The following is a 25873-nucleotide window of genomic DNA, read 5'->3' as shown; positions in this document are numbered from 1 at the left end:
ATCTACAGTTGAAAAGAACATAGGGGCAACAACAAGTTAAAATTAAAACATTGTTATTTTACAATCTCATTATGGAACAACCATAAACACACACACACACACACTCACACAAACACACACAAAGCTTCTTTACATGGCAGTTTGATCTGTGGCTGTGATCCCTCTTGTGATTCCCTACAAACTCTTCACCAGCAGAGATCACACAGGCCCCTAATCTCAAAGTCTTTAGATTCAACAGTGCAACACTTCGTCCTCCAACTAATCTACAGCCGGGGACGACTCCTGACGTGTGTCCTCGCCTGCCGCCAATCCTCAAACCAGCACAAATCATGAGGAGGAAGAGGAGGCCCTGAAGATGTAATTCTTCATCTATCTATCTGAAACCATTCATTCAATTGAGGCTTCAGCATTTCATAAAAGTCCTGTAATAAAGCCAGACATGAGCTCAAACCCCAGCTTCTTTATCTCAATGACTTCTTCACATCTTCTGCAAACCACACTTCTGCTGCAACTTCACCGATCACAGTTCTGCACCCAGGTGGTAATTACCCATGCAGGAATTTGTGCATTTCTCAGAGGAACAGAGTTGTGTTTCTTACCTGTGTGTCTACAGGTGCCTCTGCATGCCGGTGGGGTGGAGAACCAGAGTGCGCCACAGCCGGCACAAGTGTGCTGGGATTTGCACAGTGGCTGCCTGCGGCTAACGGGATTACCCAGCACCACCTGAAGGTCAAGGCACAATCCTGGACTGTGAGGAGTTGCAGATTAACGGCAGAGAGAAGTGTCATCGGGACGAGACGTCATCAGAAAGTAGAAAACCACAGAAAACAGCAACAAGGAAAGTGATGATTTCCTCATGAAGCTGCAGACTCTGGGGTTTGTGATAAAAAAAAGTGACAACGCTCCTTTTCCCCCAGCAGTTGACAACTGAATCTAAATATGACCAAAATGTCAAATCTCTGTTGTATTTGTTATATTATGAGTTTGCATTTGGATCATGAATTTTGTGTTTCTGCCAAATGAGGGAACTTTTCCCACATCACTTCTTTCCCATTTCCTTTTGTTGTGATCAAGAAGAAATAACAAAATATATATTTTGAGCACACGTCTCTTTTCTGACCTACTGAGCTTGAATCTCCTGTTTTCTCGTCCTCCACCATCTCTGCTCCTCATTATCTCAACCTCATTACTGTTTGATCCCCAGTGAGTGACACAGCGCCTCTTGCTGACCGGCAAGCAGCGAGAGGTTTACACTGTGGAGTCAAGCATTCGACCAAATGACAGGTGGAGACTGAGAGGAGGGAAACGCTTATTAGACTCAGGGTCAGATCAGAGCTCTGCTGATCTACTTCTACCTCCTTCCTCTTCTAAAATAATATATATAAGGATAATAATGATAATAATCTATACGGTCTATCTATATCTACATTTTTATTATATTCACATTGATTTATATCAAAATTCTCAAAACCTCAGATGTATTTTCTTCCATACAACCCTCCTATAGATTCTGTAGCTTCAGAGTTTCTTTATTGAGGTGAGCTCACAAATTACAAGCTATGGGTTTAAAAAAAAAAAAATGGTTCCTTGTCCCCCCTATAAAACAAAATACTCTATTCCCCTTGACACATTCAACATGTCAATGTCTTGTTAGTATGAATATATTATATATAAAATAAGTAATATATGTCATTATACTTCATATACATGTGTGTATTGGCTGTAGTTTCATCTCTTGTCCTGCTCCGTTAATCATCTCCTCTGGGGAACCCCTTGGAAAGAACCCAACCTCATTTGGAAACCACCGCACTAAAACCACATAACCGTATATAAATAATAAAAGAGTCCTCCACCTCACAAGCAGCTGCAGCAATAAACTGTTTCTCATGTATATAAAACATATCACAAGCTTTTCTCCACTGAAAGTTGTAAAAATAAATCCTGTTTCTTACAATAATCAGGGAAGAACGAGAAAGAAAAGAGGAGGAGGAAGATAAATGTGAGAGGAGATAACGGAGGGGAAGGAGAGAAATGTTGGCATGAGGCTGGAAAGTGATTATCTAGATCTGCCCTCGCCAACCAAGCACCAGGTAAACAGGAAATGACACGTTTTGATCCAATGAGTTCTAATATGATGAAGATGATTAAAGCTGCTGCGGTGGAGGAGCTCCAGATAAACAACCTGAGCAGCAGTCATGGTGAACTGCACATGTCGGGTAACAGTCGGGAAGGTCGAGCCCTGGAGAGGTGGAGAAACATTCACTGGGTCAGACGTCCTGTTGTTCTGCTGCAGAGTGGGAACCACACGAGAACCTCTGCTGCACCTGAGGCAGGAGGCAGATCCCATTATCAGCTCAGCAGGGGATAAGCTGGGGGAACATGTCCATGACACAGACCCTTGGCTGGAAGAGGCAGCTCCACACTGGCCTCAATCCTAAATGAACAGCTGGATCACATGGAGGACAGGGCAGGTCGGGGCAAGGACTCCGGAGAGAGGAAGAGAGCGAAGAGGAGGGAAACTGTTTTCTCCCCCATCAGGGAAAATCTGAGTTGATCAGACACTATTGATCATTGTTTTATTAAATGAGGTGAAAGAGAAAGCGGAGGACGAGGTCAAGCTGCAGTGGATGATCTGTGACAGAAGCTCATCCTGATTACCTCTGACGTGAAGACGTGCAGGGAGGTGCCGTCACTCTCTCACAGCAGACAGAGGCAGTGACACACAGATCTCATGTGCACACACAGACACACAAATACATTACATTCGGACGGTGGGATTCAGACCCACAATTTAGCATCATTCCACAAAGTGTCATGTTAATCCATCTAGTAGTTTATATGTAATCATGCCGACTAAAACGTAACTTCCTTAGTGGAGGTGAATATAGTAATTTAAGGCATTTTTTACTTATACCTTATTATATTCAATATATATATACATATATATATATAATTTACAATTTATTTTTAGTTGCACTTACATGTAGAACTTGTAGTTTGGCCTGTTTCAAGCAAATTTAACTTACTTGATTCTTGTTTTTCTGGGTTCTACCCTCATGGTGGAATGCACTTATTGTTAGTAGCTTTGGATAAAGCATCAGCTAAATTAAATGTAATGTATATATATATTTATTGTATTCCACTACCGCCTCTAAAACACTAGTAAAAAAAGTATTAAGCAGCATTATAATAACCTTTAAAAAGAAATGTAGTGTCACATAAAATGGAAACACTTAATTCAGTGCTGCAGTAAACGTCCATACTTACTTTACAGCATTCCATCTGTGTATAAGCACACAATCAACATTTTTACTGTTATTTTCTGCTTTACTTTATGAGATTATTGTTCTGTTTGTGTTGATGTCAGCATCATTTTATGAACAATGATTCCCTCTTGTGGCCAAAAGAACAATCGACTTCTTGAACTTGACATTTGCGCAGCAGGATTAAAACGTAATTACAAGAACCTGAAGCAATAAACAAGAACACAAAAAAAGCCATAAACTGCACACAACTGCAGCATTGTGTTGCATTTACCTGTGAGTTTTATTGTGAAATCATTCAATGGACTCTACTCAGGACTAACAGAACATGCCCCGCATGCATCAACATGGTAGTAATAATCTACAAAAATGTACAAAACTACAAATTATAAGCAAAGTTTAAAGAAAAAGAAGAAGAAACACACTTTTAAAATGGTCCCTCATGCTATTTATAGTTAAAAACAATTCCCCCCCCCCAATGTTCACAGACATAAGGCCGATTCATGGTTCTGTGTCGGAGCTACGCCGGAGCCGAGATTCAACTCAGAAGCATGAATCGGTCTTTAAGGCACAAAACGACACATGTAAAACAAAATACAAGCACAATGTAAAGGCACAGATATAAAGAAAAAAGGGTTAATGATTGTAGCATGTGAACAGTGGCTTTACACAGACACAGGTAAAGAGAGACAGAGAGAGACAGTGAGAGGCCCAATGGAGAAAATACACGTTCAGACAGGATCACGTCCTGCAGATGTTTGTGTGCACGGATCGTCTTTTAAACGCTCGAGAGGACTATCACACAAGAGTGGAGAAAGAAAATTCAAAGGTTTCAGGAGCACAGAAGCAGAAATTAAAGAAAAAAGGGACAGATTGAAAAAAATTATCAAATAAGAGCAAGGGAGGGAGAGAGGAAGTCATCTCTCGCTCATGACAACAAGCAGAGCACAAACAAGACGAGTTGAAAGAGAGAGGAGTCGACTTCATGTCCAAATGTAGGTCAGGAGACGCAACGCCAGCGCTGCCCCTCCCCGACATCCTTCCAACCTCCCCCCTCCCTCAGAAATGAAAAACTGGTCCCCCCCCCCTTCTACCTCCCTCTCCGCTCCTTAATCTCTCGTTCCTTTCCCTCCACACCACCGTCTTTTTTAATACCTCCTCCCTTTTGCATTTTTCCCTCCACTCCCCTCTCCCCTCTCTCTCCCGTGCCTGACATTACTAAATCAGCAACATGTGGCTTTAATGGAAACCAGACCCCTGATCCATTTCTCCTCCCGCCTGCAGGCTGCACACTGAAATGAGCTCGGACTCCGTTCAGCTGCAGCATGGAGAGGAGAAGAGGAGATAGAGAGAGACACATAATGTTGCTGTGTTTTCTACTCTTCACAGATCGCTTTTTTTCTATTCTATACTTTAAAAGTGATTTAATTGCCCCCCCCCCCCCCCCCCCCACCCCTCTTATATTTCATCCCAGCCTCAAAACCAGTCGTAAATCAATAAGTCTCCACTGGGATCGTGTTTTTATTTGATATTGTGGCAGTGGTGGGAGGAGAGGGAGGCTGGAGCCTGTGTGTCTGTGAGCAAAAACTCTATGTGCCTTTGTCTAGGGAAGTGGTCGTTCTGTGTCTGTGTGTGTGTGTGTGTGTGTGTGTGTGTGTGTGTGTGTGTTGCACATGTGGACATGCATGCACACATGAGTGCAGTGAGGTGGTTTTCTTCTTTTTAGATCATGTGATACTGGTGTGTGTGTGAGGGCAGACAAAATGGGCTCAGTGGGAGAAGGGCAGCCATGGACGCACACAGCTGTTAGACATTCCTGCACAGGTCGAGGACAAGCTTCTCCTGCTAGTGTTTGTGTATGTGTGTGTGTGTGTGTGGGTGTGTTTGATAAACTCAGTTTGCACGAACTCACACACACACACACACACAGTGAAGCAACCTCAACAAAACAAAAACAACAAAAAACAGAAAGAAAAGTGCAAATTCTCAGAAGGAAAGTGTCAAACTTGTTGATTCAAATGTAATAAAAAGTTTGTCTTATTAGTGAATGTGTTCGCTTTGTGTTTTAATAGCTGTAAGCACACGTTTGTGTGTTTGTACAGTGTGTGTGTGTTCATCTGGTTAATCTATGTGCATTATCGACTTTTTCTGCATTTAAACTACAAATACAACATCTGTCCCTTCTTTGTATGATTAGTCTCGTGTCTTTAAACACATTTGGTGATTTTTTTAAGTTGTGTTGTAAACAGGCATGATTTTATAAGAAATAGAAGTTGTCAGACATCTGAAAGGCACAGAGGGAGGCACAGTAATAAAACCTCAAGGCCACTAGAAGGAAATGTATACTGTAGGTCCACAAGCACCAACTCTACAACTTTAGGATTATTTCAAGTTCTCACAATGAATGGGATTCAAAAAGGTGACTCTTCCTCAGCTTTGTCAGACTTTAGTACTGCGTCAAAGCCTCTTTCAGTCGTGCGTAAAAATGTGATGCCAGCGACAAATGATCAACACCTGTTCCACCTCCTCCACCTCTGTGCGTCACACCCAGTCCTGCAGCGAGCGCTTGCAGTGCACCAAGGCCCTCGGCGTTTCTTTGTTCTTCAGAGTCCTGAGGATGGCGTAGACCAGGACGAGGATGCACAGGATGAGCACGAGAGGAACCGTCACCATGATCAGAGTCATGATCTTTGACTCGTTGTCGTCCATCGACACCACAACGTTCACGTCTTGGTCGTCCTCTCCCTCGGTGCCATCGGGCTTCGTGCTGGGCTCTTCCTCTGCGTTCGTGTCTTGATCCGGCTCTTTGTGCTCGTCTTTGCCTCGGTCCGAAGGCTTCACTGGTTTGTCTTTGGCTTCCACCTCCGTGTCCGTGTCGGGCGGCGGGTCAGGAGCGCCCGTGCAGCCCATGAAGTCCTTCAGGATGGAGCGAGGGAAGCCCTTGTCTGCTTCTGTCTTGTGGTTGTCAAACCTCCAGTAATTGCTGCCCTTGTAGAAATAGGTGAAAGCTGCGTGAGAGGGAGATAAAAGAGATTTCGGTCAGAAGACTCACGTAGAGTGGAGCATTGAAAGAATGATGCCCCGACCTCGTCACTGCCCAGTAGAAAACATGGAGCTCAGGGAGAGGGGAGGCGAGGATGAGAGGTTGCGGGTGGAGGCTTTTGAAATGTTGCATGAATGACTGCAGTGGTAGAATCAACAGGAAGCAAAGAGATCATCATAACAAGGTTTATTGGTTTGTACAAAATGTGCCGTCTTATCGAGGGTTATGCGTCAGGATAAATGAAAAATAGATCAACTGGAATCAGTCTTTCCTAAAAATGTTGATCTATACCTTCATTGACCTTTGAGAAAAGCTGAATTAGTCATTTCCGGCTAAAGGCAAAAAAACAACACAGATAAGGTCGAAAGATTTCCAGTTGTCTGTTTGAACAACAGTTTTGAATCCTCGTTTATTTCACCATTTGTCTTGTCGATGTGAAACTAAGTTCACAGACTCAGGAATGTTGTTCAGGGACCAGTTTATTCTCACTCTGTCCAACTTTTGCACATTTTGAACAGAGTGACTTTTGCATGTCCAGAGCTGTTAAGCAACAAGTTTTACATAAAATGTGCAAATTCAGAACCATGAGAAAGCAAAATATCCGCTAAAGGGCAGAAAGGGCACAAACCTCCACCAAGGCTGATTGGCCACTTTATCACCATAGTGCAAATACATGTATTTAGATCAGATACATACATACAAACATTTTCTGTAAACCATTTACCTTAATCACCGGGAAAATAGGAATTCTCTGACAGAGCAGAAAGGAATATCTGTTATCGTACTGTAACCGAAAAAATATGTAACCCCCCAAAAATACTTTCACAGAGTCCAAAACATTATCTGGATCCGCACAGAATTTCACAATTTGGAAAAACACCAGATTTTGCAAGACTAAAGCTGGATAAACAAAAGTTGATAAGTCAGAAGGTGAAAAAAACAAATGATGAAGAGCAAAGGTCAGGGTTGACTTGACTTATAAATAATTTGAAACGTAATTTAAAAACAATTAAAGCCCTCAAAAAGCCAATTCATTTAAGCAAGAGAAAAAAAAGAATAATAATAATAATAATTTCAATTTCAATAGGGCCTCCCACCGATTTCGGTGCTCGGGCCCTAATAAATGTCTGAATTGATGTGTAAGGCACTTGGGAGAGATGGATATTCAGTTTGAAAAAGACAAAAGTCCATATTTCATATGTTCATATTTAAACCTGCATCTTTAAGAATGATAGAACAACCTCTATATACTGTAAATGTGATGTATTATTATAATTTTAACTATTATTATTATTTAGAGCTGATTATAAAATTATGTTAAATTCCCAGAGTTCTCAGCTTGAATAAATCTTTCCAGTTATAATGGTGCCACATGAACAAACACAGATCCCGGATGTCAAAGTACATTTTGATTGACAGGTGCAAAGCAGAGATGTCAACAAGCTGTGAGCAACAAACATGGAGACCTAAGAAGATCAAGCATCTCTCTCAAAACACCTCCAGTCTATTTGAGGCCAGAGAACTCAGCTGTGTCTCCGTAGTAAAGCCACAGTCCAGCGTGGAGCGGCTGAGTGAACGTGGTCTGGACTCTGTGGAGGAGTGTCATGGCGGTGGACACGCTGTAGAAGGACAGAACTCCGGCGCCGTGGTCCAGGTACACTCCGACTCGGGAGCACTGCGGACCCGACACCGGAGTTTTGGCATTGTTGTGGTAAAAGTTATAACTGTAACGGTCACAATCTAACGTCCAGGATTTGTCGTTGAGTCCAAATCCACATTCGCACGAGTTCCCCGCTCTGCTGATGTTCTTGTAGGCGACAGCGACGTAAACTCCTCTTCCTCTCCACTCCACCTCCCAGTAGCAGCGTCCCGTCAGACCCTCCCTGCTCAGGACCTGACACCAGATCGCGAATCGGTCCGGGTGCCAAGGGTAACACTGCTTTTTGTTCATAAACGTTGCTTTTCTGTTCCCCTCAGATAATAAGAGACGCGTGTTTGCTGTGTTTGGATCCAGCGTCAGTTCCTGTGAATACTTTAGGAAGTCAGCTCTGGTCTTGGGCTCTCGTTGTGACAGTAAAACAACAGCCGGAGTTGGCGAATCATTTGTCCGTGTCTCACTCAGAATGTCCTGAAGCTGATCTCCGACCTTTGACACGGCGACCATCAGATCCTCAAAGTACCTCTGAGGCCGGGTGCTGATGCTGGACGAGTGTGTGGACTCTCTGAGGGGGGACAGGGAGGAGTAGCTCTGCAGGAACTGGTTGTTATCCTCGGTGCACATGAGCTGCTTCAGCTCAGCGTCTCTCCTCTTCAGCTCAGTGATCTCCTGCTCCAGTCGCTCCTGGAGCTCTCTGACTTGACTCACCTTGGTTTCCTGCTGGGATCTGATCTGCTGCCTCACATCAGAGCTTCTTTTCTCCAGCAGACGGATCAGCTCAGTGAAGATCTCCTCACTGTCCTCCACTGCTTTGTCAGCAGAGCCGTTGACGGCCTCCTCCTCCTGCTGAAGCTCCTTCACATCTTTCTCTCTGTCCTGGACTCTCTGCTGGATCTTCTCCCTGCTCAGCTCCAGCTCCCTCTGCCTCTCGGTCCTTTCTGCTGCCGCTGACACCGTGTCGTGGCCTTTGTGTTCATCCACAGGGCAGAGGTAACAGATGCACTGCTGATCGGTGCGGCAGAACATCTTCATCACCTCGCCGTGAAGGGAGCAGATGTTCTCCTGGAGCTTCTCTGAGGGCTCCACCAGCTTGTGCTTCTCAAACGGAGCTGCTTCGTAATGAGGCTGCAGGTGTTTTTCACAATAAGAGACCAGACAAACCAAACAGGACTTGAGGGCTTTCAGTTTTCTCCCAGTGCAGACGTCACAGGCCACATCTTCGGCTCCGGCGTAACAGCAGCTGTCAGCAGGAGTGGCTTGAAGTCCGGACTTCCTCAGGTCCTGCACTAAATAGGCCAACATAGTGTTTTTCACCAGGACAGGCCTCGGTGTGAAGCTCTGTCGACACTGAGGGCAGCTGTGGGTTCCCTTCTTGTCCTCATTGGTCCAGTGGGTATTGATACAGCCCATGCAGTAGCTGTGTCCACAGGGAATAGTCACGGGAACCTTCAGCAGATCCAGACAGATCGAACAGCAGAACTGTTTTCCGTCCAGTTGATTTTCTTGCTGCGCCATTTCCCCACCCTGTGACAGTGAATGTCAAAGAGTTTCACTCGGAGCAGAAACAAAGCCTGCGCTCAGAAGGAAAACAAATCGCTGCTCCTCCTGCTCTGGTTCACTTTACTTGAGTGACTCATTTCCTGTATTTCACTCCATGCTGTTCGAGCCTGTCCTTATACTTACAGATCTGTGCAGGGGAGGAGCCTGGACAGGGTGGAGCTTGTTGTGTTTGAGAGCAGGAAGAGGAGAGAGGGTTTTTCCGGCTTTACTGCATTTCGCAAAGATGAGTTGTTTGTGAAAGGAGTGTGTGTTTTTTTTAATCTGTGTGTTGTCACATGTTTAACTAAATGGTTGCACCGTCACATTCATCTCACGACAACACACATTGTGATATTAGTTTCACACAGTGCCGGCAATTTGGGGTTGGTTTGTCCTGTCCAAAGACACCTCGGCACTCCCATTGGAGGAGCAAGGGATCGAACCAACGACCTTTATTGGACGCCGAGCTCTACCTCCTGAGCCACAGCCGCCCCAACAATACACTCATACTCCTGAAGTTTATGTTTAGTTTATAAGTTTTGTCGTCTTTGATTATAAAACCGATTCCTGAGTCCCAGTGACGAGCTGAGACCAGAAAAACCTCAAGAACAAGCAGCAACTTGCAGTTTGAAATCAGTTAAGATTAAAAAATAAGTTATTATCACACTGTGTCAGTTTGATAGCTCCACACTGATGCTGCATTCAGGTGACGTGGGAAACATGGAAGAGAAGAGTTTCGGCCAATATTATATATATCTGTCAATATTACTGTGAGGTGAGAAAAACTGACGTGCAGCAGCATTAGAACAGTTTTGGTGGAGATAAGATCTGAATGTTACTGAGCGAGTGCTTTTAGAGCAGCTCAGCCACAAATCTAATTTCCAAAAAGGAAGGACGTTGCCAACCCTCAAACCAGAACCCTCATTCCTCCCTTCTCTCTCTCTCCCTCTCTCTCTCTCTCATCCTCTCACCCTTCTCTCTGCTCCGCTTGCTCCAGCCTAACCAAGCTTTCCCCTCTCTGTCTTTAACACACCCCATATCACCACTCTAACCTTTCCTTCCTTCCCTCCCTCCACCTCTGCTCCCTCGCGCCTGTTCTCCTGCGGTCAACATTGTGTGCACAGCTTTCGGTGTTTGTTGTCTCACCAATGGGGGCTTATCTGAGGTTCCCTTTCCTCGAATAAAAACTGGATTTAAAAGTCATTATTTACCACCGTCGTCACTGAGAAAGGCTCCTTTGGGTGAGGGAGGAATCCGGCCCCATCTGCTGATTGGCTTGGGGAAGTCACGGTCTGCTGTCCGCGTCTCCTCGCTGTATCGCCAGTATCTGCACACAGGCGGATAAAGAAGTATATAGATCTATAGAGTTTAACGACAACTGAGACAATGTCTATTTCCATGCTTGCTCTCTAAATAGGCCCCTGTTGCATACTTTTGCATGTGTCAGGGATATATACCTGTCTCCTGAGAAGAAGTATGTGTATCCGTTGGGTTCCCACCAGATTGCTGTGTCGATATTGTGTGTAGGAACTCCTTGTCCGTACTCGTGTATGGGCTGCGGGTATCCTGGCAGCACATCAGCCTCCCTGAACACCCAGTATCTGTCATCTGCAGGGACAAAAAAGGACCAATGTTTCTCTAGAGAGATGGGGACACACATAGAATAACATTCCTGCACACTCCAGTACCAGGCTTAGACTAAGAGAATGGAAATAAAAGAAAAAAGCTAATGAAGAGAGAAACAGAAACAAAGCGGAGCCAAAAGCCGCTGGCACACGGAGAAAAAGCAATGGCTAGAACATATGGCATATGTCATGGGGTTTACCCACTCCAGAGGAAAAGTGGAAAGGACAGGCAAGGTAGAAAATGTAGGCATAACACTGATTTTCCAAGATTTACTTATGTGGGAGCCAGTTTCTCCCCGAACCCTAACCTTTGGACACACATTCAGCCACTTTCCACCTCCACTGCCAGGGTGCGACAGCACCGCAACACACTGCACTCAACAATACAGGCTAGGCCTACACACAGTGGCTTTTACTAGTCACTGCATACTGACGTTGAAATACTGTTTAAATATTATCAACTGATGTTTCGTCTGCTGCAGTACTTAAGTAATTTCTGCAGGTTTCCATGTATATTCTATCCAAGTATCCTGATTTAAGGTCCCGCAGCTCTTCATGCTGAATGAATTCATGATCGATAGCAAGAAAAAATCCTGAAAATGCAGGACAAAGCCCAACATGGCCTCATTACTAAAGTGAAAGCTCTGCAGCTGCTCACATCTGGAGCAGAGCAGGCTGATGCAATCCTCCACCTCTCTGATGAGGCCTTTTGGGGCTCAGCTGGACTGGGAGCATACTGGGCCAGTAACAGCTGCCACACTGATCTCAAGAACTCAGTAACACACACACACACACACTCACACAAGAATACACTTAGTGAGACTGTCACACACACACAAAAGAGGCCAGGGCATTATTAGGGAGAGAGAGAGAGCGAGAGAGAGAGTGCATGCCAGCTACACAGAGTTATAGCTGTGTTGAATTATTACCATCACCTCATGAATCACACTGAGGTGGGGGGGGGGGGGGGCAAAAACCGCAGATTTAGCAGAGTTTCAGTCTGAACAAATCAAATCAAAGCAGAGATTTGTGTCCCTCTCACCATTTTGTGTTTGTGGAGCTCACACGTCAACAGCCCCTTGCTGGAGCTCAACTCTGCAGCTGTGGATCTGACCTTTTGTTGTGCCCTCAAGCACTTAACCATAAAAATGCTCAGCATAGTTTTCCAAGAGGGTCTTGAGGTAATAAACCAGCATGGGGGCACGTTGTCGGCAAATTCTTTTAAATTGTAAATAAACAGCTTTGACGAACCTTTAAAGAAGACAAATTTGCCATCGTGGCGTTCATAGGCAGCGTCGATGTCAGTGGGAAGGCCGACCCAGAAGACCGATATGGGCATGGGGTAGTTATCCAAGACCCGGTTCCTCCGCACCCGCCAGAACCAAAGACCCTGCACGAGTGAGGAAATGAAATAATAATGTGTTTCATCTGGTCGTCTTTCATTAAAAATATTCCCCTTACACAACTTCATCCTGTTGTGACTCTGAGCTGCGTCCTGTCGGTTCGTAGAGTTGGGAATGTGCTTTCCTGTGCGGGGTCAGAGGTCGTGAAAACACCAGGCGGCAGTGACACGCTCCTCGATCCACACCATGTGGACGGAGCTTATAAATATTGAACCCAACACAAGGACCTGGTTTAAACACAACTTCTGCAGATGCTCACCTTGAAAACAAACATCTCCCCTCTCAGCATGGTCACCGTGTCGAAGTCTCCATCGCAGATGTCGGGGGCCTGGTTGTCAGGCTGCTTGGGAGGCCGAGGAGGAGCAGGGGGCCGAGGAGGAGGAGCGGGCGGAAGAGGAGGGTCATCTTTTCTTACCAGCGGGGTGACAGGCTCTGGTTGACGCGCTGAGACGGTAGAGGTGGAGGTTGGGAGGACAGGGGTTGATGTAGGGATCGGATCCTGGATGACGTCGGTCGGGTTGGGTGGTTCAGGTGTGGGATCGGCGGGGGGAGCGGGAGTGGGGGCATCTTCAGGAGGGGAAGGGGGGGTCGGGGAGTCGACCCGGGGATCATTGTCAGGGATGTGAGGAGAAGTGGGCGGGGCACCAGTGGAGAGAGGAGGACCTAAGAAAGAAAATAAATTTCTAAATTAAAAAAGGGAAAGATCGACTTTCACAGTTCATAATTAAATGGGTTAAACAACTTCCAGCTGAAATAAAAATATGAAATAAATCCCTCCAGCCCGTCTGTGTGGAATTTGTCTTAAACCCTCTCCTCCCTTCTCCTCACAGTGTCCTCTCTATCTCCCTCTAACACAAAGACAAAGTAATTTTCCATTTTGTTCAGCGGCTTAAAGCTCCGACTGTGACTGGGCTGCAGTTCTTTGGAAAACAACTGAGCCGTGTCGGTTGCTACGAGAGGAAAACACACACAGATACATTAAGTTATGTAACAGCCACAGACAGCTGATGGGCTAGAAGATGCACCGAGGATACTCCAGGGCCAGAAACATTTCTAGGAATATATCCAGGCTGCTGTTGGCCAGTTACTCAGCCAGTAAAATGTGGAACTCAAATTCAGTATCTCTGGTACAATCCAATAACATTTTAGAGCCACAAAAATGACCTCTTTTCCCCTGATTTTTGGTAACTTGCTCAAGTCTGCTTCACTTCTACACAAAATGGACTCTTTCTTCGTTTGTGGTATGGACGTGGATTTTAGAGCCTTGTAGAACTCGTTATGTCCCAAAAGAATCACAGGAATAACGGACTGTTATACGAGCAGCTGAGGGTGGAAGTGTGTCTGGTATTAACATCCATCACAAGTGGACAGGACGGGTTTGAGACCCCAATTGGAGGTGGTCCAATCGAACGTTGCCCAGATTCTCTTAGCTTTCTTTATGCAAATCCCTGGTCCACATGTATCTGGACACTTCTCTGTGCTCATACTTTGGTCTATTTGTGTCCACCGTCACAGCTTTAGCTCGGCCCTTCACTTGTTGACATGCATGACTCAGGCCCACAGATAAACAGTACGAGTCACGACACACACACGCGGAGACTGTCAGATGAAAAGTTGTTGATCAGTGGCAGTAACAGTTCTGTTTATGCTACAAAGGGTTTTTTCCTCTGTAGCTGTTTGGAAGCAATGAAAGCGACTGTAGTCTCAACTCTGTCTATCTTGTAACGAAGCTGATTTAATGAACATTTGGAATCTGTGTTTTTTTGTCCACCCGGTGAATTTAAGTCCTCTCAGGTCTGCGTTGCCTCCACCGACTCCACGGGGGTATATTTGTCTCTTTGGCTGCAGTATTACAGTATCACCATGTCTGACCCCATTCACATAACACATAGTCCCTAATGGAACCTGATCCATTGTTGATATAAAAATTGATTAGTGCAGCTTTAAAGAACTGCAATAAATGCAAAAAAATGTAATATATATACAGTCTTATTTCACAAGTTAACTGTCTCTTTTACAGCAGGTAACAAAGCAAAATGCTCCAGAGCTAGACATGAATTGATCCCATGTCCCTCCTCTAATTTGTGGACGGGAACATATGAGGAGCTGAGGAGGAAAAACTAACCTGGAGGCAGAAAACTACGAGGCTGCCGCCGCTTTCATGAAGGAAACCTCCACAAAGGAGAAATGTTTATGCTGCGTCAGTGTCTGTTTAGAGTCTTCAGATCCTTTTCCTCTTTTAATCAGAGCCTATTTATTCAAGATCTGCCTAATAAAGGGAAACTACTGTTTAATTTCAGTCCAAACATTTACCTCGGAGAATTTACAGCAGATTTTTGCACGTCGGCTTCGCCAAAAAAGTTCCTCTGGTGCCGACTCTGGAGTTCAGGCGCATCAAGAAGCCAGAGTGTGTGTGTGGGTGTGGAAAGATTTTTGAGTTTGCCAAAGTAAACCTTTTGACAACATTCCCAAAATGAATCAGATTTTGGATCTGTTACGTGAACACCACAGATGTGACCAGGATGAAACAACGAACAGAAACAAATGTGCGTAAAAAAAAGGGAGAAAACGTTCAACCTCGCTAGAAAATCCCTGTTTTTGTGTAGAAGACGAAGAATCATTGGGTTTACACAATGTCTGGGATGAATTCAGATGTGTAGCCTGTAATTACAGCTCTAATAAGAGGGGCCACTGCAGAAGCACTACCACGTGTACAAACAATACATTTTAATTTACATATGAGCTCTTTCTCCATCCAATACACACACACAGACACAAAGATGTTATCTGCCAATTAACAATGCCATCCATTCATACTGGGAATGCATGATACCATCATAGCGGCATGCATGACATGCTGTTTCAAAAGAGGTCTGCTGGTGTTGTGCGTGGTTCGACCATGTGTGTCTCAAAGGAATCTAGTCTTCCTCTGATAAAAGGTCCAGATGTTGAACGAGTGGGATATAACCTCGAATTACAGCCGACACTGTGTAGGTCAGCCTCCCAGTGATCTGAGAGCCACAGTCCTCCCAGTGTAGCAGCAACGACAACTGGGAGGGACCTGGAGACTTCTGTTTTCCCTTCTGTCCCCTGTGCACCGTCCTCAGGCCGCATGAGACCACATGAATCATTTAAAGCAGAAATCTCCTAACATCTGCGTGGGAGCGTAATTTTCCAGCACCATTGGATATGACTGATGTGTTAGTAGTATTAATTTGCATTAAAGCGTTTTTACATCATGTTTTTTGTGTACACAGGCCAATCTGACATCTGATTGGAGTGAACAAGTCTCAGTGCAACACTACTAAAGTACCTCAGTAGTTCCTAAGCTCAAGAGTGGCTTTAAATAACTGTGATTGGTGAAGCCCCACAGGAACAGGGGTCTCCGAACAGAGTGGGCCCTCTCACCGTATATGTGCTGTATTCCTCGGACGTCGTCCTCGTGCAGCGTGAAGTTGTCCGTGTGAATGTACTGGTAAAAAGGAGCCATGATGGCACTGGGGTTATCGGAGTGCTCCAGGCCCAGAGCATGACCGAGCTCATGGACGGCAACCAGGAAGAGGTCAATACCTGCAACACAGACACACACACAGACAAAAATGTAAGAAAAAAATCATTAACAACAAATATCATACGTACGATGATTGATACTTGATAGATTAAATCGTAAATTGATAGAATAGTGCTGAAATAAAGTTGTATTCAAATAAGTCAAATGTAAAAACCAACTCTGATGTAGGATATGTTTTCGTCTGTAGTTGTTTGTTTGTCTCTTAGTTTGCAGGATTACTCAAAAAACTACTGGAGGATGTGATTTGGGTCAGGAAAGAGCTAATTACATTTTTGTGCTGATCAGAGGACAGATCGAGGAACTGCTTCTACTTCCTTTATCATTATGAGATGTTAACAGAAAGAATCAGACATGGTTCGGAGACCGATAGTCCCCAGTCTGCGCGTGCAGATCCAAATTAAATCTGGATATAGGGAAAATTAAATGTTGTTCCAAAAGGGGGGTGTTGGGGCTTAGAAGGAAATATGAGCTCTACTAAGTTCTATTCTAGTTTTCTATGTGATCTCTGTGCTCTGGTACAACTTTTCTGAAACACACAATATGAAGTTTTCCCACTATTTTGCAAATGATGATGATTGACAGTACAAAGACTAAGCAATCACATAAATAAATGTAAGGTCATAAATTACTCTAACAAGCTTTAGAAGCTAACGTTTTAATAGCATGGGATCAATCCCTCACGTTGAGGACATTGACAATTTGTCCCAGAAACCAGTTCAAGTTCAGCTCCCACGAGAGTAAAGATAAATCAACCCACTGACCGTCTGGATTGTGGTTTTCAAGTGTCCAGGGCTCGTCTGCATCAAAATGTATGTCCCCTCCAATTCCTGGTCCGGGGTAGTAGGCGTGTGCCAGGGACCCCCCCTCGCCGTCAAACAGGGACATATCCCCGTGGAATCCAGAGGCGAACAGCAGCAGGATGTCGGCGAGCTCCGTCCGGCTGCCGTTGACCCGGATGTCGTCTCCAGTCGGCAGCTCCTCGAAGGTGAGCGGGGTGACACGTCTCCACACGGCCAAGGCCTTGGTGAGCGCCTCCATCGTCAGCTCCTCTCCCAGCGAGGGGGGGATGAGCTGCTTCACTATGCTGAGGCCAGATGAGAAGGTGGGCTGCGTTAAGGGTTACTATGTTAAACTCGTTGTTGTGTTGTTTTAAATGTCACTGCTATGAACCTGTAAGTGATGTGGTCTTTGTCCCACTGCTGCCCGGTGAGTGTGTAGCGCTTCTTCCTCGCACCGTCCACCGCCTGCTCCGGGTTTCTGTCGGGGAGGCCGCAACGGGGTCTGCGCATGGCTCTACACAAACACACACAATAAACACACAATAAACACACAATAAACTGTTAGGTGCAAAAAGAAAAAAGATGGTTACATTTCGTGGACTAGAAGAATGCGTTCCAGTTGCACAGATACAATGTTTACGTTAGCCAGTTAGCCATTGTTAGCAAAACCAGTTAATAATAACGCATTACGCAGCATTTCACATATGCTAACACACACGTCTACAGACGGTAATTGTACAGTACTATGTGTACAACACATTTAATGACAGAAGTGCTAATAAACAGTCAACATTACAGCTTTCACTATCGTTCATATACAGAGCTAGGCTAACAGTTTCTCTCTATAACCAGTATTTATGCTAAGCTAAGCTAACCAGCAGCTAGCCTACTTGTAGCTTCATATATGTGGTATCAATACTCTCAACTACCTATTGACAGCAAAACCTCAACACAACCTATTTTCTAAATAGGTAAACTGCTGCTTTAAGACCTTGTTATATTTCCTTTCAGTTCACAATATGAAAACAATGGCCGACTGAAGTGAATCGAGGTCACAGTGGAATATGGGGATATGACCTAATAGTCTGAATAAACTCATTAAGCAAAAACAAACTGAGTTACACTGTGAACCTTATCATCGTTAAAAAAAGAAGGCTTATTAAGAGCTGGCCTTGTTTCAGCCGTCAGTGGTGATTAAACACATCAAACTGGTAATGTCATTGTGTGCATGAGAACAACCAGTTCCCTGCAACACATTGCTCCAGGATGTGTGGCTGCTCAGATGTGGTTTGTTGCTTTATTGTTCCATCTATACAGTAAGATGCATGAAAAATAAAATAGAGCAAATGAATGATGAGCAAATTCCTACAAGCTCTTAAAACATCCCACAAAAATCCAGTTTGTGGTCGCCGGAGACAAAGCGTCGGTAATGCTGCATGTTTGTGAGACATGAAAACAACCACAGCTACACAAAGGATGAAGAGCTTACGTGACGGTGCCGGGGTCCATCTCGCCGGTCACCTCCAGCCCATAGAAGCGCTGCATGTCGCTGATGGCTTTGGACAGAATCTGAGCCGACTGCATGGTGGACATCTGTCCGCTGGCCTTGGACAGGTAGCCAAACTTACGAAGCCACGCCTGCGGAAGGAAAACACAAAAGTTGCTCAACATGTGGCTGTTCTCTGGTCCTGTGATAAAGCTCCGGACCTACTTCAGAATTATTCTTAATCATAGGAATAATACCAGCTCTTAAATATACCGTCACTTTTTGTTTGTTTGCCTGCTGGACGTTGTGGGAAGAGCTTTTTTTAAACAGTCGATGGTGCAGAGGGAAGTTTGTGCTCATCCTTCCTGGTTTATCTGCAATTAAGATTCATCGTTTTTCGGAAAATGAAACTGAACTAGCTTTATTATTGTTTGGCTCATACATACGTTTGAATGAATTCGACAATCTTGAAAAATGACAATTCTAATCACTGCAACAACAAAACAAACATGAGCTTTAACTTTTAACTTGCGCAAGAGGAAGTGATTGTTGTTGCCACGACGGAGATCAGCACCAGAGAATCTCTGTGTCTGATACGGTAAATACCACCAATCAGAATATCAGAAAGATCTGGCCCGACATTGTAGTTCATCTGAGGACGTAGAAAAGGATTCAACTCAGTCGGCAGATTGAAGGCACCGCCATTCGTTTCTGGTTTTAATTTGGATCAATATTGAACCTATCGTGTGTGGACGTCCCACCAAATTCAGAACTGGAATTCCCTGGACCATTAACAATACACAAGCCAAGTGTGAAACCAATGAGATGAACGATACTTGAGATATTCGTTCCACATACAGACATAAGACTTCAGTGGAATCAGTAGGTAGACGAGCTGGTGACTGGCATTGTTCTGCTAATCTTGGAACAAGCCAGAGTCTAATGACAGGAGAGAGCATCCGAGGAAGTGAAGGAAAGGGGAATAGTGGAGATACACAACAGATGGCTTCTATTAACATTACAACATTCCTCCTTTTTTATTCCTGCACGGAGCAGAGGGGGAGAGGAGAGAGCGAACAACTAAACCGTGTGTCAACCCAGTTAACACACAGCTGTGCATCTGTGCACTTCAGACACACCGCCTAGTGACACATGCTGAATTTTCCCTCTTTCTCTGATTTTCGCTGGAAGTGAACTTGAGTGTGTGGAGCCACGTAGCCGAGGGAAACAGGACGATGACTCCTGAGAGGGAAACAATCTCTGTTGAGATTTATCCTCCTGGAAGCCTCAAGTGCAAGAGCTTTAAACACAACACCACAGGGCCTCTCAAACTGAGGTTCAGGTACAGGCCAGGGGCTACACACAGACACACACACACACAAAATGTACACACTCGGACAGAAAATCCTCCTAGAGTGTTTCTGCATAGCATGACAAGTCTCAACCAATCTCATGTCAGAGTAAGCACATTCACACGAGGGCCTAAAGAACATGATGAGACAAAGGAAGAAAAACTCTTTGTCTACCAGGGGTGTGCAAATCAAACTACAATATATACTCATATAATATACAAAACTGCAACATAAGATATACAGTGAAGCAGCTTTCTGTGATTATGCAACAAAGATATGGAACGATCCCCGGCTACATATTAGAAATGCATCATCTGTAAAAACAAACTGCTCAAAACATATTTTTATGATATTGCTTTTCAATATTTCAAACATGTATTTGCCTTCATTGTAACATTCGCCCTTTTTTTTGTTGCAATTAAATACTTTTGATTTGTTTTTCCCGTCTAAATAAGTTATAAGCTTATGTTGTTCTGTTTCATATCAAACAACTATTCTTGCATTACCTCATCTCAGCACTTTGAAATGTCTCAGGATATTACGGTTGTGTATATAACGTTCTAATGTTAGTACAATCTTTTCTTTGTCTACACAGCAGTTAAGGACAGGAAATGCAATAAAGTTATTGTTGTAAAATATATGTTATATGTTGAGCACTTAAAATGTCATTATAAGTGCTTATAATTGCATTGTAGTATCTTGTACTGTAACTACTGTAATTACTTGTACTATATTGTGTATGTGCTGTTTACAAATATAGAAGTTTAAACAACTTTTAAATGGAATTAATTCAGGAATTTAGAAAACAAGTTTTTTATATATTTTTAACAAAAATTTAAATTTTTAGATAGATATAGGTAAGGAGATAGAGCGATACAGATAAACATAGATAGAGATAGAGATAGAGATTGAGCTAGAGAGAGAGAGATGGATAGATAGACAGACAGATATATCAAGAGATTATAGCTAAATTATTTGTTTTAAAAATATATGGATTATTATAGTATGTATGTCTGTACATCTGGTGTATACAGGTTGAGGATAGTAGTATAAGTATATATATACTGTGCCTCAGAGACATAATCACTGTACCTCAGCACTGAAGCCTTCCTCCTCTGGAACATCTGTCTCTGTGCTGCACAGGCTCAGGGAGCACAAAGACAATAACGTGATGATGAAGATGAAGATGATGTGTGTCAGTGGTTGTTGTCGTTGTTGTTGAGACGCCATCCTCCTCACTGATCTGCTGCCAGTGGTCCTCAGCTGGAGATCAGAGTCCTGGTCGATGTGCTGATCGAAGAGCTGAGGCTCTGATCCGCTCTCTTCTCCTCACAAGTTCCCAACAAGTGAACTATCTGCTCATGTTTGGAGTTTGCACTTCAGGAAAAAAGGAAAAACATCAGACTTGAACATTCCTCACTAATAGAAACGGGGGTATGCACAGAGCCTCAGAAAGTCAGAGTGATACTAATCCATTCCCGGCTGCAGGCAGACGGACCTGACCCGGGACAACTGGCTCAGACAGCACATCTCTGCCGTGCATTACAAACTCCAGCAACCAGCAGGGGAGAGAAATCCTTCCTCCTCCCTCGGGCCCACAATGGCTGATCAGCAAAGAGGAGAAGAAATCCCCCCGGGTCTCCTTCTGCAAAAACAACTCAGGGAAAGTCCGAGCTCATGAAAAGTTCCTCCAAAGTTTCCCAATCACACTGTGACGTCGTGCACAATAGAATCCAGACCAGCGTCAAGCAGCTGCGGGCCAGATAGAAGTCGTCTAATGATCTGGACCCTCCTCCCTCTTTGATAAAGCAGAGCAGAGGAGGCCACGGCCAGGGCGCCACCTGCCGATCCGATGAGGGAAGTACAGCTAGTGCAGGCCCACACAGTAAGATCAGCTGCAGCCACAAGGGACCATGCATGAAGTAGAATTCATCTGCAGGTGTTCACGTTGCACTTCAGAGGTTGTTGCCTGATTTCAATTCATATAATCAGCGACCTGCAGAATGAATGAACAGGATTTGTATCAGTGAATAAACATTCATTTTCAATCAGCCAAACTGATTCACCCATTACCTTCAAGGATGAGTCAAATTAAACATGTGAATCCTCCAAAATATTACAAAAATGTGTTAAAAGGTGAAAACTTAGCTCCTTCTCCATTGGTTGTTTCATACTGAGACAATATGTATGAAATATGTATTGAAGGTGAAAATAAGAGTATCCTCTGGGGTTGTTTTACCAACATTTAAATTGTGAAGGTTGCAGAAACCTTTATTTGATGCTGAATCTCTGTTGGTGAACACAAGGAGCTGTAATATAAAGTAGAGAGAAAAGAAAAGCCTGATGGATGATCAGCAACAACAAAGAAAACCAGAGATCAACAACCAAACAGGAGAATAACACTTTTCAGGGATAAAAAACAAACACATCAGTTCAAATCGTGTTTGAGAGTCTGTCCAGCAGGAGGCGCCATCTTCTCCTCTTTGGTGTGTAATGGAAGCTTGTATCCTTGTCTTTGCATTACTGCCATCTTGTGTTGTGAGTTACCTCCTGCAGGTTCTGGTCTGTGATCAGTCCTGTTCTTAGTGTCTTTGCTGGCTCCTCTCCCCACACTCCAGTTTGTTCTTTACACTCACTCCTGTTTCTATTCCCTCCATCATGTCCTTCCTCTGGGGAGAATGTTTCCTACTTCCTCTCTGTCTGGTACCTGTTCACAAAGGCCTGTTGGATGGTCTATGCTGTGGAGTGTCCCGTTCAGGTTACTGTGTCCTATTCTTGAGTCTAGTTGATACCACCTCCTCTTTCCTCCCCAGTTTCCCTCAGTCCAGTGTACACATCTCCCTCTTGTCTCCCCAGTGATGCTGCCACTCTTGGATTTCCTTCCATGCAATATACACTTTGCCTCTGATTTTGAAAAAAAGCATGCTCTTCACCAGTGTTTCATGAGACAAATCTTTTAGTTCAGTTTGCAATATTTTCAATAATTTACATTTTTTTGTTACATTTTATGCAATCACATATCAGGAGATCAATAAAATAAGCTTTTTTAAGTTTTATTATTTCGAGCTGCAACAGCAGCATCTTGGTCATCAGTGCTGCTCCACCCGTTTGAGCCTCCGGCTGCCGGCCTTTGCCACAGTGATGACCACGATGAGGAAAACGCCCATGGTCCAGACCCCGGCTACCGGCAGCACCACTGTGGACAGGATGCCTGAAACAACAAAGAACACAGAGTAGTCACACAGGTCAATATAGTGGGGCCAATGGAGAAACAAAGACAAGTGGAAGGTGGGACACAGATAGAACTTTGGTCCAAATGATCAGAGCTTACTGGATTGAGGTCTGTGTGGCATTTCGATTCTGATTGGTCCATATGACAGGAGACCCTGGAGGGGGTCTGCCCTCACTGCTGCTCTCTTACTGATCGAGTTACAGCTCTGCAGAGAAAACAACAATGAGATCACTGACATCTGAGAAAAAATGACTTTTCATCGTCTTTGAGACTTGACTCATGTTAAGACCAGGTCATCGTTTATATTGATATAAATTCATAATGACACCATCAAACATCCTTAGCTCCGCCAAATGTTTTCAACCCCGTCTTTGTTTGAAAACAGGATCAAGCAAAAACTACTTGACACACAACCACTAAACATGGTGTCAGGGAAGAACCCTGTTCACTCTTGTTATAGACCCAGGACCTATGAGCAATGGAAGTGCGCTCACAGGGATACAGGACTGGTGGTCGTCGGGCTCACACAGCTGCACGGAGCAGTGCAGGTAGAAGCTGTTCGGCTCGGCTGTGAAGCGGAACATGTCGAAGCTGTAGCGGACGGTGGAACTCTCTCCGTTCCTGCCGGACTCTCCCTCGCTCACGTTGAGAAAAGAGACAGTTTGGTCGTTCACGCAGCTGAAGGAAGAGGAAGAGGAGAACTGAGGTTATTCGCAGAGTATTGAACACAGAGCAGTAGGGATGTAGCCTGAGGATCAACAGTCTGCAGTGAGAGAGGACTGCACCCGTTCTGGACCAGCGTGTAAGCGGATCCCTCTGTCGAGTTCGGCTGAGGAGACTGAGTGGCCCAGCACTCGTTGATGCGGAGCAGGAAGAAATCTGCCGGCTTGGTCACGGCCACCTCCACGTACACCTGGAGACATCTTGTTAAAGTTCCTCCAAAGACAAAACACTCACGGTACAAATAACCATCATCTGGGCCGTATTTAATTAAACTGATCGATAAGAGTAGGAACCTTGTCTCGGAGTTCAATGGTGGGAGCGCTGGTGAAGGCCTTTGTGTACGTGTGGTCTTTGTAGAGCATCATCTGGATCACAGCGTCGAGTTCATCTGCTCGTATGACCATCTCACTGAGCGTGAGCAGAGAGAGAGAGCGAGAGAGAGAGTCAGGGAAAGTCTGATTGGTCACTGAAGCTTTAGAGTCTCTTGTTTACGAAGAGGTTTCTGTAAAGCTCGATCTTTCATGGATCGGCTGCAAACGTTATTGATCTGGAGATGAACTCATAAGTACCTCCATGTTTGGTTCAAACCCGCCCAAGCATTGTTTAGTTATTTTGCACACACACACACACACATTCCATCAGCGTCCTGTCTTTCACATCCTGCTCCTCGTTTACCTGGAGAATGGAACGACAGGGAAAGGCAGGCTGACGGTCCTGACGTACGGGAAGACGCACGTGTAGTCGATCTTAATGACGGGATCTCTGATGATGTTTCCCATCACCTGAGGGTCCGTCAGCAAACTCAGCGAGTACGAGACGTGAGTGATGTTTTTCTGCAACAAGGGGAAGATCAAACAAAAAAACACACAAATAAAACTCTGCTATTTGTGGCAACAACTTGAAATGTTGGTGTTTCTTTCCTGCTCAAGTGAGATTAACTTAACTTGAAAGTCGACCTTTGCAGGGAGTGTATTTCTGTGGATGTGTATAAAGTACTTTGCAGTAGTACCTCGAGCGGCCTGCCTCCACACTTCAGATACTGCTCTTTGGAGATGGAGGACATGAAGTACGACACGCCGTCGATCACCTCCTTCTGAACACGACACGTTTTGTTGGGTAAGTGCAGCGACTCCAGCGGCACGTTGTAGTACTTGAAGAAATCCTCTACTACTCTCATGGCAATGTAGTCTCTGCCACACATCACTGCAATTTGTGCATCTGTAAAAGCCAGGGGTGATAAATAGACACACATACATCTCGGGGGGGGGGGGGGGGGGGGGGGTTATCCCATGAAGACAGGAGAACTACTACTGGAACATGTTGTGATAACACTTTTCCTACTTTTGTCACACAGGTCTCCATAATACCCCACAGTGCATTTGCAGCGTCGTTGGTCTTGGGTAAGAACACATGTTGTTTGGTTGGTGCAGTGTTCAACGCTGCAGAATCCTGACACACACAAACACACAACACAGATTCAAACTACAAACTGAAACACACCTGATACACATACTTGTCTTCATGACTTCTACAACACATTTAAACTACAACCCACCATATTTAAATTAAGACAGATTGAAACTGAGACATTTAAATTACAACATATTTAAACTACAAACTACAACACAACAGATTGTAACCACAACACACCAGATTTAAACTAAGACATATTGAAACTGAGACACATTTAAACTACAACACATCTGACATTTTAAACTACAACATATATTTAAACTACAACACAACAGATTTAAACTACAACACACCACATTTATATTAAGACACATATTGAAACTGAGACACATTTAAACTACAACACATCTGACATTTTAAACATATATTTAAACTACAACCCAACAGATTTAAACTACAACACACCACATTTATACTAAGACACATATTGAAACTGAGACACATTTAAACTACAAACTAAAACACACCTGACACACACACATATCATATTCCAAACTACACGACAGATTTAAACTACATATTGATATATAAACTCCAGATGAGACACACTTACCTTGGACACTGGGGCACGTGAGGCCGAGCAGGAGCACGAGGAGCGCGCTCAGCTGTTTGAAGTGAAGAAGCTGAATCATGTGATGAATAAACTTCTGAATGGAGAATAATTGGGTTGGAACTTCTCTCACCTTCGTGTGGATCCGCGTCATCTCTGTAAAATTATATCTTTAAC

At 44.2% G+C, this 25873-nt stretch overlaps 3 protein-coding genes across 3 annotated transcripts; all 3 read right to left on the bottom strand.

Annotated features, from left to right (window-relative positions):
- Nucleotides 1-5767: 5767 nt before the first annotated feature.
- On the bottom strand, nt 5768-21515 carry mmp15a (matrix metallopeptidase 15a). The gene is made up of 11 exons (XM_053427844.1): nt 21217-21515; nt 20811-21095; nt 18370-18518; nt 17272-17394; nt 16863-17185; nt 15939-16100; nt 12790-13193; nt 12379-12517; nt 10960-11110; nt 10714-10829; nt 5768-6271 (listed from the first exon to the last, which is right to left on the bottom strand). The coding sequence occupies exons 2-11, from the start codon at nt 20946-20948 to the stop codon at nt 5805-5807; spliced, it is 2172 nt and encodes a 723-aa protein (XP_053283819.1). The 5' UTR covers nt 20949-21095; nt 21217-21515; the 3' UTR covers nt 5768-5804.
- On the bottom strand, nt 6478-9687 carry LOC128445080 (tripartite motif-containing protein 16-like). Its single transcript, XM_053427845.1, has one exon. The coding sequence runs from the start codon at nt 9476-9478 to the stop codon at nt 7811-7813; it is 1668 nt and encodes a 555-aa protein (XP_053283820.1). The 5' UTR covers nt 9479-9687; the 3' UTR covers nt 6478-7810.
- Nucleotides 21516-22807: 1292 nt separating the features above from the next.
- zpd (zona pellucida glycoprotein d) lies at nt 22808-25850 on the bottom strand. Its single transcript, XM_053426380.1, has 10 exons — nt 25830-25850; nt 25700-25769; nt 25015-25122; nt 24683-24891; nt 24349-24506; nt 23967-24081; nt 23736-23863; nt 23445-23628; nt 23050-23155; nt 22808-22929 (listed from the first exon to the last, which is right to left on the bottom strand). The coding sequence occupies exons 1-10, from the start codon at nt 25848-25850 to the stop codon at nt 22808-22810; spliced, it is 1221 nt and encodes a 406-aa protein (XP_053282355.1).
- Between the last annotated feature and the right edge of the window lie 23 nt (nt 25851-25873).

Source organism: Pleuronectes platessa, chromosome 7 (genome assembly GCF_947347685.1).
Source record: "Pleuronectes platessa chromosome 7, fPlePla1.1, whole genome shotgun sequence".
Lineage (NCBI taxonomy): Eukaryota > Metazoa > Chordata > Actinopteri > Pleuronectiformes > Pleuronectidae > Pleuronectes > Pleuronectes platessa.
The sequence above is the reverse complement of the archived record's forward strand: the minus strand, read 5'-3'. Positions and strand labels throughout refer to the sequence as shown.